This window comes from Pipra filicauda, unplaced genomic scaffold, assembly GCF_003945595.2.
Source record: "Pipra filicauda isolate LSUMZ 115617 unplaced genomic scaffold, ASM394559v2 scaffold167_size3244652_pilon, whole genome shotgun sequence".
In the NCBI taxonomy this organism is placed as follows: domain Eukaryota; kingdom Metazoa; phylum Chordata; class Aves; order Passeriformes; family Pipridae; genus Pipra; species Pipra filicauda.
This window is the reverse complement of record NW_024104184.1, coordinates 2,257,062-2,270,233: the sequence shown is the minus strand read 5'-3', so window position 1 is coordinate 2,270,233 and position 13,172 is coordinate 2,257,062. Positions and strand designations below refer to the sequence as shown.

At 36.2% G+C, this 13,172-nt stretch overlaps 1 protein-coding gene across 9 annotated transcripts in view; it reads right to left on the bottom strand.

Annotated features, from left to right (window-relative positions):
- Positions 1-13,172, bottom strand: part of ATXN7L1 (ataxin 7 like 1) — a 115,934-nt gene that overhangs the window by 20,189 nt on the left and 82,573 nt on the right. For all 9 annotated transcript variants that reach the window (XM_027751819.2, XM_027751821.2, XM_039379438.1 and 6 more), the window contains 2 exons: positions 12,210-12,432; positions 4,225-4,508 (listed from right to left, as the gene is read on the bottom strand). In XM_027751819.2, coding sequence (XP_027607620.1) covers positions 4,225-4,508; positions 12,210-12,432 — 507 coding nt within the window. The remainder of the gene's footprint in view (positions 1-4,224; positions 4,509-12,209; positions 12,433-13,172) is intronic.

Below are 13,172 nucleotides of genomic sequence, written 5' to 3'. Positions count from 1 at the left end.
CATTTACATGAGTTCTACTCATGATTAACATTAAAAATGCATTAATATTTAATATGCTGTATTTACATATTTCATTTTCATTAATATTTTAGTGTTTATATGCCACAGATAGCATCACCTCCTTTAGGTTACATTAATATAGTTTTAGGGTTTCCACTAAGAGCTGTAACAAAACTAAGGACGTACACTTTTTAGTTTATGCAACCAAAAACCCCTACCACTACCTTCACACACCTTGACAAAGTGTGATTTAATTTGCAGACTGGTTTGCTTTTGTTTGATAGGGGAATATAAACTATTGCCAAATCCTATTTTAACTATACAGTAGTGTTACATTCACATATAATAAACATCCTGTGCTCAAATACAACATTTAATCAGAGGATCTAAAAATTCTTTATAAACAAACAAACGAGAGCTAAGAGAAAAACAGTGATTCACAGCTGTGTTACAATGTTATGACAGCATCACAGCAAGTAGAACAGCTGGAAGAAGAAAAGTGAGGCCAAGTAACCTATGTTAGAGAGCAACTGTCCTCCAGATACACAAATACTAGCAGTTTTATGTATTCTGCTACATGGACTTAAAAATGCTTTTGCAAACATTAAATGGCTATTTTATCGACCTATCAGCAGAGACATACCAAAAAATGAGTTTAGAAAAAACAGTTGTCACAGTTTTCTGGCGAAATCTACAAAGGGATTGAAATATGTCACAAGTAGTTGTAGATTCTGTGGCATTTAAAGCACAACAGAAACAGAAAAGTAGCTGTGTATGACTCAATATAATAAACATTTCTTTTTTACTTAATGAATGAAAACACATGTTCACGAACTAAAGGAGTTAATTACTCCTGGGGTTTGAGTGTAAGATGTTCCTATTGCAGATTCCTGAATCACCCATCTAAAAACCTTCAATGCAAATTAAAAAAACAAACTAAAAAGATGATATGGACTAATAAATATGCCTTTAAATGAAAAATCCTGAGGGCAATCATAAGGCTATGGAAAATGTTCTGAAAGTCACCAAGCAAGGACTGTTTTTGATCAACAGGAAAACATATTTCAAAAATCAAAAGCTCTCCAGATTGCTACTGGAGAGCATTAATGTCCCAACCAAGTAAGACTTGCAGGAGTGATTATAGTAAAGCCAGTTATCAGGAAAACATAAACAGATAAAATCAAGATAAGGAATTACAGTCAGAAAGAGTGGAAGCCTCCACCTTTGACTGAACAACAAAATAACAAGCTTTCTCCGAGAAACAGAAAATACTGAACAGGGAACCACTTCTCCTAACCGAAGCATGTGTGGCTGTTCCAGAGAAATCATGAACATCTAACTGTCAGCTACAGACATGCCTGGTTTGGGCAACACACTAAATGAAGCTTACCATCTTCTTATCAATAACAAAATGCAGCTTCTGACTACTTCTGTATTTGGAAATGTGTAGTGTGACAACCCCCAGACTCCTGTGCACAGGCACAGCTTCAGAAAACTGTCTCTTTGGAATGGATTCCACTTCTCCGCGTTGAGTGGATAATGTAAAGAGCATTTGTTATAACCTTCACTGAAAGAAGAGGACGGGCCAAAACTGAACTGTCACGGACTCCTGTTTGGTGTAACCTGGGCATCATCATTCTTTGACTTCACTCAAAGAGAGCAAGAACTAAGGCAGATTTAGGAAAAAAATTTTTTTTTTTTTTGCAGTTTGCTACTGGGAAACACTAATCCACTTATGCTGGGCAGCTACAGACTGTCTTTTGTGGTTCCGCAAGCTGTTTCCTCTCTCTCACCAAGGACAGTGCTCCTGAAAAGAGGGCAGGTTCATTCATCACCCAAACAACCACCAGCTCTCAGCAAAATAGAAAACAAACTTCAATCACAGTTGGGGAAATGGTGTGAGAGAGAGTAGAGGCTGCTAAAAAGGGAAGGAAACAGATGTAAACTGGCCAAACTTATTAAGGAGCTTCAAAAATTAACATCTGTACAGCTCCAGAGCAGCGGGCTGAGGGAAACCTAAATCCCCTAATCACCGTTTCATTCTTTTAACATGAAATGAATGAAATTATGCAATATCTAAAATAATCATCTCATTGACCTTCCAAGATCTTTTTCTCAGCCTTTGTATAATCCTGTATAATAATGGAGAGGAATCCATCATAGTGACACACAATCTACAGGCAATTCATCTCCAGTGCTCTCAGGACTTCCACTATTTGCATCATCGCTAAATTATTGCATTGCTGCATCAATACTCGAGGCAGCGGAAGTAAGACTGAACAGATTGTAAATTTGATAATGACAGAGGAGCTGTAAAAAAATCTCAGTTCTGTGGATTTGTTAACCATATAAAAGTAAACACATGCCTATCGGGGTGCTCAATCAGTCCTGTGCAGAAATTTCCACCAAGGAGACATTCCCTAGCCTGGAAGATATTGTGAGTGAGACCTCAGACACAGAACAGCTCAGGAGTCACCTCCACAGAAAAAACCAGCAAGCTGAAGGAAGGCTCTACAGAAGTGATTCTCCTTTATGAACACATTTCAGCAAGCACTTGTACGAAAAAGTACAAGTATCACCTACAGCCCTGCAGTGCTACGTGGTGACATGAGGGAAACCACTCTCAGTTTTAACTGCCCAAGGAGGAATTCAGAATTGATTAGCTAAATTAAGCATCTAAACCATTAAAGGAAATAACAGGTTAAAAGGAAGCAGTATTTCAAATTAATTGTAAAATAGAGAGAGTTTTTATTAGAATAATAAAATTGGATCTTAGAAAGTGAAAAGTAAGGGTTAAAGCCAAATCTTAAGCTGCTTTCTTGTAATATTTTTTCATTTTGTGCAACACTATAAATGAACAACGGTCTATCTTCTTATACACCACCTTTAACTAGTTAAGAAAGCAATCAGTGTACTGAACCCTTTCAGGCAATGGCATTGTTCCATGCCCCACACAGCCCTAGCAAACACCTCATACTGGACTGGAATCCAGCCAGGGTAGCAGCACCATAGGCTAGCTGCCAAATTTGAGAAAATAAAAAAAAATAAACCTGATATTCAGGCAAAAAATAGGGCACACTCATTAACTGGAAATGAAACCATCTATCTTGTACAACTTATACTTGGTTCATAACTAGTGCACATTTAGAAATCATGTGAACTAACTTTGTGCCAAAGTGACGATCCAGTGCGGATCATGCTGCCATTAGCAAAATTAGCCTTTCAGTACACACAAGAAGTTCCTGCCCGAGTCACAAAGTACTGCCAGCTGATGAATAGACCCTGCACGGCTTCTGGAGCCGTAAACTTGAGTCAGTTACTTTTGCTTTAAAAAAACCATAAAATAAAATCCCTCAAAACACCGTTTCCTTTTATTCGGAGCAAAATCTGTTTTCAGCTTTATGCGGCCAATTCTCTACTTGCTGCCCTACAGCTGGCATGGGTCATGTCCAGGGAACTCCACAGGAAATAATTCCTCCTCCCCATGGATGGCAACCTTTCTAACGGAGCCTCTGCCCTCCCACAACATGGTGGTTCTGTGCTTTGGTGGCAGGTTTGGATGGGGACCACACATCCTCAAGCTACTCTGCCTAAGACCATCCAGGGCATTTCCTATTTAATGGTGCTTCCTCAACTCCACTGTCCTGCCTTCCTGAGAAAGATTGAGAGGCCTATGCTAGAAACATCTCCACTCATGTGTGAACTGTAGAGGGGTAAGGGTGGAGGGGAATTATGACTTTTAAGACTTCCCCAGCATTTCCGTATCTTGTTAGAATTTTCTAGTATCTAAAACCAAGAAAAAAGATTCTTTAAAAAAAATCATGACTTGGAGGATAATTCAAAGTCTTAAACCAAAGTCTTAAAAATTCGACTTGATAATGACTGAAGTCACCCAACCAAGGCACATTTTCTTTTGTTCTAAACAAACCCAAATCCCATAATGGCTCGAGGAAGTCTTCTGCTTTTCTGTTTTAATGAATTTACTTCCTTAAAGATTTATATTTGGCCTGTTGACCAGTAATTTCAAGCTAAACAGAATGTGTACTTTGTAAATACTTTACACACGCTAAGACTGTGAAAGCTTTTTTTTTTATAATATATGCAAACTGGCATCTTACAGTAAAAAAAAATCAAAGCAGCATTTTATTAGCTGTATTACGAGTTATAGAAATATTAACAAAGAAAGACAGACTACCTCAACAGATGAACTACAACATCACTCACCTGAAAGTCTTTTGTAAGGCTTGTTACTACTTTTAGTGCCGTTTTGGTGTTTCTTGTCTATTGATGGAGCTACAATTCCTTTGCCATTCAGAATCTTTTCTGGTGATGGTGGCACTGACTTGGATGTCAAACCAGATTTAACCAGAGTTGGAGCAGGTATGGTGGATGAAGAGGCTGAGGAGGAGGTGATGGTGGTAGTGGTTGCAGAATTCATTTTAACATTGGCACCATCTGCCTTCACTAGGTTAGGAATTTTCTCTAGACTGACTACTGGAACAGGAACGCTGCAAAACCAAAGAAAAATCTTCAAGTGGTATTGCCTGTACTGAAGATTTACAGTTACTTAATCCCCTTCCACAGATATAAAAAGTTTGATGCAAGTGATACAGTATCTTAAGACCAGACTAAAATGAAATACTTGGTACCATTATTGACTATTTTTGTTCAATCAAACACTTACAAAACCAGGCATCTGTAAAGCCCGGCCATGTAGAGAATTAGGAAAACAAACCTTTGCATTTTTGTAAAAATCCAATTCCCTACTATTCATAAGCAAAATCAGCATGTGGTATTAACCAAAATATACCCCTTACAAATATAGTCTCATGCCTTTAACACAAGTGCATAGCAGATATGTGTACACTGTACTAAACTCACCACGATAACAAAGCAGTTTGCTAATAATATTAATATTTTTAAACAAACATAAAAATAATTCATTTGCTCAGATGTGTCTGAATGACATATAAGTTCTGGAAACAAGGAGAAAAGAGATTTTAAGCATAGACATCTTAACAGCGGTCTCTTTAAAAGTATTACAATCCTTGATGACTTGAGCATTACTACAATGTACTTCTAATAAAATCTTAGGAACTTAAAAATAAAAATTCCCAATATAATTATTAGCTTAGTTGGCCCTTTTCAGAATAAAGTTTGCAATAACTAATTTACTCCTACTTAACTACCACCACAGAATATTTGACAGTAACAAATGTTACCTTCTCAATTTGGCAGCAAAAACGACTGAGACAAGTGATTTCCAATTCCAACAGTATTCTAACATTTCTGGGTTCTATTTGCATGAGGAAATATCCAACAATGATAGTTGTTTTTTACCTACTCAACAACTCGAGAATTGGATGTCTTGTGTCTACCAACTAATATATAAATTATATACCCCTCCTTACTGAAACAAACACAAATAAAAAATATTACACAACTGTACGGTTAGGGGCTTATCCCCATTCACAACTGACACGTAATTTCAGTCTTTTGTGTCTGAAAAATGGCACCTTCACTGCACCTTCCTACAGATGGAATGGTTAATAGGTGTGGAGTTTTTACAATCAGAAAGAGACGACTTTGAGATGGCATTCTCCATTGGAAACATCGAAGCAGGATTGAAAATAACTCAAGTCTTGATCTTCCTGGGCTCCTACAAACCTCTCTTTCTCAGTAACTGCTGAAGATGACAAACAGAAAACGCGGCGTGTGTGGCTGGAGCGGACTCTCGCACACGCTCCAATCTTTCTTCTACGTGTCTTTTAACATAGGAAAATGTACGAACTTTGATATAAACAATAAGTATACACAACTGCTAAGAAGATTTAGGCACCAAGATAAATCCTGGAACTGGAATTAAATTATATGAAACTTCCATATCCTGTGGTACCATAAAGGGAGCAGTCAGTTAGTCAGAATACAGATCCGACTGCAGGGAGATGTAGGTCGTTGGCCAGTAACTGAGCAAAAAAATGTACCTTACTCACAAAATCAGAACTGTATTAAGTATTTCAATGAAGGCAAACATGTAGCTATGAAAGGGAGGATTTGATCCTCTACTTTTTTAAACTGCTCTGAATTTATTATTTATAAGGCAGGCAAAAATTACAACATTTCAGTGTAGGAATTATTTTTTTTCCCTTTAAACAGATGGCAATTACATTTTCTGAAAATAGGAGAATCTTACTCTACATCAAGTAGTTTTACTATATATAAACTATAAAAACATATGAACAAATCTTCATGCTCAGTTTGTAAGATCTAACTTAATTCAAAATACTGATACACAGTAAAAAGGTCAAATGTATTATCTGGACTAGTAGTAAAATATGGTTAATAAAAATGAAAAGGGTTTCTCTGTTTTGCAGTGTTCAGAATCTCAGATCCCAAGGCACATATGGATGGATCACTGTGATAATGAAAAATGCCCAGGTGAGGGAACATTTTTGCTTCATTTTATTACAGATCAACAAGTCAACCTTCATTATGCATTTCATTGCAGTGTAAAAGGAAAAAGAAAAATACTCCAGTATTTGAGAACACATGAATTCTACAACAGTCCTGGCACTCTATAGTAAATTATTTGAGATTTCAGAAGCTATAGATGATAATTTCTTTTTTTTTTTTTTTAATATATAAAAAAAAGGTACTGCATTCAACAGTGAGGAACTCTAGTTTAATCTTAGCATAACACATAAAGATGAACTGATAACCAAGCGCCAAATTGGAAGCTGCACAGGATCAGTGACTACAGCCAAATATTAAGGTCTAAAAAAGTAAATATATCACAAATGCTTATATTTATATTTGATGGTTCTTCCTCCAAGCAGAGTTTTTTGAATAAAAATTGGGCATTTATTTTAAAGGTTTGTTAGAAAAATAAAAATCAGGTTTTTTAATTTTATTTACTATATTTTAAAAAAAAGTTTTGAATTTAGATTTTTTTAAAGACAACCGTCGAAAGGGACAATTAGAACACCAACATGCAACAAACATAAAAATCAAGGAAAAAACATCTGTATTCAGTAAAGACAAATTTACTTTTTCTTGACAAAAGAAACTCTAATAAGATTAGCAGTATCTACCTAAAGGGCAATAAAATAGTTACTAGAAATGCAAACATGTCAGAAACATTCATTTTTTTCTTCTTAAAGAAGGAAATATGATAACTCTCTCTAATCAGATAAAAATGCTTTTTGATTCCCTCAGTAAGTGTAAATGCCAGCTGAAAAATAATGATTGTTTTTTTTCTTTTGACATAAGGAAATCTGCATAATGTGGCCATGAGTTCCAAAAGAGATGTAGAGATATCGGGTCTCAGCATATTAATTTCTAATTGATCTTGGAATACTTGGCAACTTAGAGAAGCTAGCTGACTGCTGCTCTTGCATCCATGCTGAAAACCCAAACCAAAATGTCTTGGAAGAAATAATGGAAAAGCTAATAAACTGATAAACAATTAGTTCACAGAGTTTTGCTGAAAATCAGATCTTGACCAAAAATCTGGTTTCACTTTTTGATGAAGTTACCTATAAAGCTGACAAAAATAACTGTGATAATGCTCCAATTCTTGAAAGGCATTATAAAACACATACATGAACACTCTAAAAGCACATGGTAAACAATATGAAATTCAAAACTAGTTTTTCAGAGATTTATGATTCATTAAAGGTGCTTGCTAGGGGGACTTTTTAGCCATCACTACCAAGCCTAAAATGACTGAAAACTTTGGTGGATTTGAGAAATAAATATAAGATTACTGGTGATAACATTTGCTGATGGAATCAGTATGGAGGAAAACTAAATAATGAAGAGACAAAGTTATAAAAAGCAGAATGGAGTGTTTGGTAAAGTTCACGAACTCAAAAAGATATTTTAATACAAGTGAATGTAAAGTTACACATGAAATAAGCTGCTCGGTCTGCAATGAAATACAGGGAAACAATATACTGGAAAGTAGTGACAAAAATATTTAGCGGTCACACTGATTAGGCAATATGAGCTTTTATTGTATTGTTGTGCTTATATCAAAAAGGGGATATGGCAAATAAGATTATGCAGCAAAAACAGTTTTCACATGTCCCTGGTTATACTGATATTGGATTATGATCTCCAGCGTTGCTGACCAGTGGTACAATACCAATGTCGATGAATTAGAAGGGAATCAGCAAAAGGCTACAAAGATGTCTGAGAGCTACACGAAATGCTTGAACATGACAGGCTTTAGAAGTTCATTCTCTTTTTCAGATAAGATAACACTTCCTTCTGTTTTCTCATGTTTTGTCAGGCAGTTGGACTAGATGATAGTTATAGGTCCCTTCCAGCAAGCAAGAAAAAGAATTGCAGTATGTCACAACACTTCTTATACCTAGAGCTCCTTATTACCTGTTTTCCTTTCTTTAGGTTTTTCAAAATTACTGGTTGCTGTTAAGTAATTTTGCTGGGTTTATGTTTTTGTCATTTGTAACTATATTAATTCTAAAATCTCAGCCACTCATTCAACTCTTTTCAAATTTGCGAGAAAAGAAATTAGCATTTAATAACATAAAACATTGCTCTATTTTACATTGCTGGGATTGCCTCTACAATGTGTAAAGTATTTGTGATTTAATGTTGGACTATATGGTCCAAGTTAATTCTGCTGAGTATTGTTTCCATGCTGCAATATCCTTAAATCATGACTATTTTCACTTCCTCAGCCTCAGTACAAACAACGGTATTTCCTAACACAAAAAGATAAAAACTAAGAGATTATTAGAAAATACTTTGAAAAGTGACATTATAAATTTTAAATGGTTACCCACAGGTATACCTTTGTGATCCTACTTCTCTTTACAGAAAGAGTGTCAGCTTTCTCTGTGTTGATAAAAACCACATAATTTCCATCTCATTTTCTTCATTTTCAGAACTTCTGGCAGGCAATGGCTGAGCTTTTGGAAGAAGGCCAAGGAGACCTGCTTCAGCTGCTATCTCAGGGGTAGCTTACTTGAACACTTTACCCCAATTTTTACACTGCCTTAGATCATGGATGGGTAGAAATGAACATTCGGTAGCACCACAGCACCTAAATCCTCCATGGTAGCACCCAGAAGCTGTGCTGGGGCACAGCAAGCAAAGCAGCATCCTTTGGGCAGCTCAGCAGTGAGGGAGAGAGCTCCTAGCTGCAGGAATGCCTTGTATAAAGGGTAAGCATCTGGGCTATGCTTATTAATTATGATCACTTGTTCATTGTTATTGTTATTGCTACCAATCATCTTACTCTTTTTCTTTTTCTATTTTCTACCCTTCTGCTGTACCTCTTACCACCTCGACTGCAAGCTGCAGAAAATAATGGCTTGCATTTATCTCGTGCACAGTGCAGTGGTGCTCCAGCTCTGCTCCAGTCTCTAAGCACTGCTGTATTATTAGCAACCATGTTAGAGACATACAGGCGAAAAAAATCAGAGCTGACAGATATTTCTGGATGATGTATTCACAATAACACTTTATATTCCAACTAGAGGAAGGGAAGTATTAAAACACCGGCTAAAAAATGAAATGGTTCCAGATCTCTTTCATCTGATCATTCTGATCATGCTTTTTAAAGCATTAGTCATGGAGCAACTTGGACCTGTGCAGCACACCTTAGAACAAAACAGAATGCGAAGAAGAGGAAGAGCTACTCAGTCAAGATGATGCTTCAACCAAAACTATAGAATTAAACAATGGAAGAGTTGGGTCTATATGAGGGTAGGTATGGCAAAAGACAGATCTAGTGGGCCATGCTCTTGCAGAGGCCATTCCCAAAATACTAATTGTAACAGCTAAAATTTAAAGGAGATGCTATACAAAAGAATCAGGCAAGCCCAACAAAGGTTATTCCAGGTCTGGAAAGCAATCATTACGATCATACAATTCCTGAATTAAGCTAATTTGACAACTGTCTGGAAGAACTTACGTCAAGTAAATGTTTGGTACGAGACTACAATGTAACAGACAAAAGCATGGAACAACTGGAAGTTTCGAAGGATCATAAACCACAATGCACTTGGATACATGATGAATCCTACTTGCATTTTTTAGACAAATGTTTTTGTGTCAATTGAGTATTTCCTTCTAAAAGATAAGAAATTCTATGGCTTGTACAAGATAGAATCTTTAAAAATAATAAATTTTAAGAATTATTTTATGAATTAATTTTTTCTCCTGATAGGAATCAGACCTGCTGAATATTTTCTAGAATTCTAAATAAATATTATAATCCCCTAATGGAATAGGAACAAACACTTTCTTCTGTAACAGCTGTCAGCTCTCTATAACCTGTGACGATTATCAGACAGATTTTATTCTTTAACAAGTCATATAATCTAAGGCACTTAATACTAAATTTGACAATTTCATTGATCTTCACTTCAGAGTATCTGTGATTTGTTATGTGGTAATTACAATATCTTTAACTACTATAAGCCTCATTTTTCCTCACTGGTAAACAAAACTGCAGTATGATGTCCCAGCAGAGCTGCAAAAACTGGGTAATTCTCAGGTACAACTACTGTCATATTCATTGCCAAACAATTAACAGAGCAGTACAACAGTTATAAATGGCTAAATCTACACTGTTAATCATCAGTAAATATTTGGGATGTTCCCAATAAAGGGAAAAGGGATTGGTGGAAATGTTCAGTTATTTTGTTCCCTTCCAACTTTTACTGACTGCCAGAATGCCATCTGTTGCCAGAACGGAAGATATTGTTTATAGATTCAGTTAGTCTGCTGAAATGTGGATATGTAAGTTGCTGTCTGTAACAGCAGGATGAGAAACAGGTTTATAGTCGATAGTGTTAATACTCTGAAGTCCGTTCTGATTTTCTTTTAATTAGACTTTAAAACCAAAATCCTCTCTTGTATAAAATTCCCCTCCAACATTCAGAGGAAAAAGTCACTATTTAGTCAATAATGTTTGGTTCTAAGTAGTTAATGAGGAACTTACACATAGACGAGATAGAGGCTATTCTAGTTAACGTGTGTATGTGATCTAAATATTCAGGTTTTCTATTTTCAGAATTATATACCATAATTGCCCATAACGCTCATCATGCGTAAAGAGGTGAAGGGTTCAGATTTATACAAAGAACAGATTTTGATCAAGTTTGTTCCAGTGCAAGGTAAATTCTACAGCCAGGCAGAAGCTGAAATCATACCAACTCGTGCATGTTTCAGAAAGCATAAGCTATTCCTTTACTAAAATTTGAGTTTATGCTTTGTCTCATGAGTGAATGGTTTGCATTAAATGATTTACTGCTTTTAGGCAGTTGTGTCCAGAAACACTGCTTAAAATCATAGCCTTCTTATGCTAGATATTACATATAAAAGGAAAGGATCTTTACAAAATAAGTAGATAAACCTTAAGAAAAAGGAAGTCTCACTATCTCACATGTACAGACAGAGAACTGAAGCTGAAGAAACTAAGGCATGACAGAACCAGGAACTGAACCCAGATCTCAGGTCACCAATGTAGTGACCTAATCACAAAGCATCTTTCCTGTAGATAACTAAAGACAAAACAGTTTTTTATGGGATAAAATAGTGACCCAGTTCTGCTCTCATTTACATTTTTGCAACTCTGCTGCTACCATCACAGTCACGGGAGGATGGGCATGGCAGTCTCAAAGCCTGTATGTGTATATATATCACAGTACATGATGTAAGATGCCCCCAAAATAGTGATTTTTGCAGCCAGAACTTTCTTCTGCCATCTTATAAGGCATCAAACATTATCAAAATACAGAATGAACTCCAACAGCAGCTGCTGTTGAAGACAAATGACTATAAGCAGTAAGTTTTCATGAACATCAGTTAAGCCAATATTAAGAACTCTGCAAAAATTACCCTACTGTTTAAAAGCATCAGTTTTAATGGCTGATACTGTAATGGAAGATGGACCTTAAAGACAGCAAACTGGGTCAATATCTCACTTGCTATATCCATCTTAGAAAAGCAGACATTCGATGGAACATTGGAAAAGTAATCCAGTCCTTTTTCCCCTTCCTATATATAGTTTTTTTCTTCATTTAAAAATATCCCAGTTTCCTTCTTTAGAAATGTAGAGGCTTAAACTGTAAACTCAGGTAAGATGAGAATACGGATTTTTTTGATGATTGTGATATATACATAGAGATACACTGAACACCAACATCTTTGGTAACCATTATTTTGGTACTTACCATGGTTTATCCCGTGACACTTTTGAAGGAAAGACTGTGTGCTGTTTGCTACTGGAGGTAAGTAGATTGTCTTTGGGCGTTTTGAATGGCTTTGAGTTGCTGCTGACAGGGTTATGGCCGCTGATACAGGATTTCGGTTTCATCTGTACTAGGGATGTCCTGGAATTACAGGCTGGAGAAGCTGGAGAAGGGGAAGGTTTACACATTGAACCGTGTCTTCGTTCTGTAATGGAAAAGGAATGAATTTTACAACATTTCATAGGCTAAAAGAAAAAATGGAAGTTGCGAAAGAGGAAATTGTTCATCTCTATGCTAGTTAAAATGATTTCATCACTCCAAAGAACACCAATTCATTACTATCCTGAATGCAATCAAGCCAAATGATAATTAAACAAAATCAACTCTGTGAAGTGCTCTGAAAAAAAAGGTAAAAAAAATAGTAAAACAAAGGATAATAATCTACCAGAAAATTTCACCAAGAAATCTCAAATAATTTCTTAAGCAATAAGCAACCACTATCATCTGCATGAGGTGCACTTGGTCTCCCAACTCTTTCATGTCAAGAAGAAAGAGAAGAATGTGTAACAGCAGTTCAGATGACTTGGTAAAATGACCTGTGACAGACATGAGATTGCTCCTATAATGGTTTATGAAGAATTCATGTGACCTGGTTATTGAGCACTTTGCTTTATGACTACCTTGTTTCAAATTTAATGGGAAACTATAAGAAAAATACCAGGAAGATTGAAAAGCAGCAAAAGGTCTACTGTTCCCGGCACTTCCAAAGGTTTGGAAGGGCCTTGGTTTGTACCTTGGAGGTTATTTCCAAGCACCATTCAAGACAAAAACTTATTTTTTTTCCATACAGAGAAAATGGTAAGTGCAAAAAACCAGGAAGTATATAGCTCAATTACAAACACGGCACCGGAGGTCAGCACTCGTTGCCCTCACACCAGAGACCTC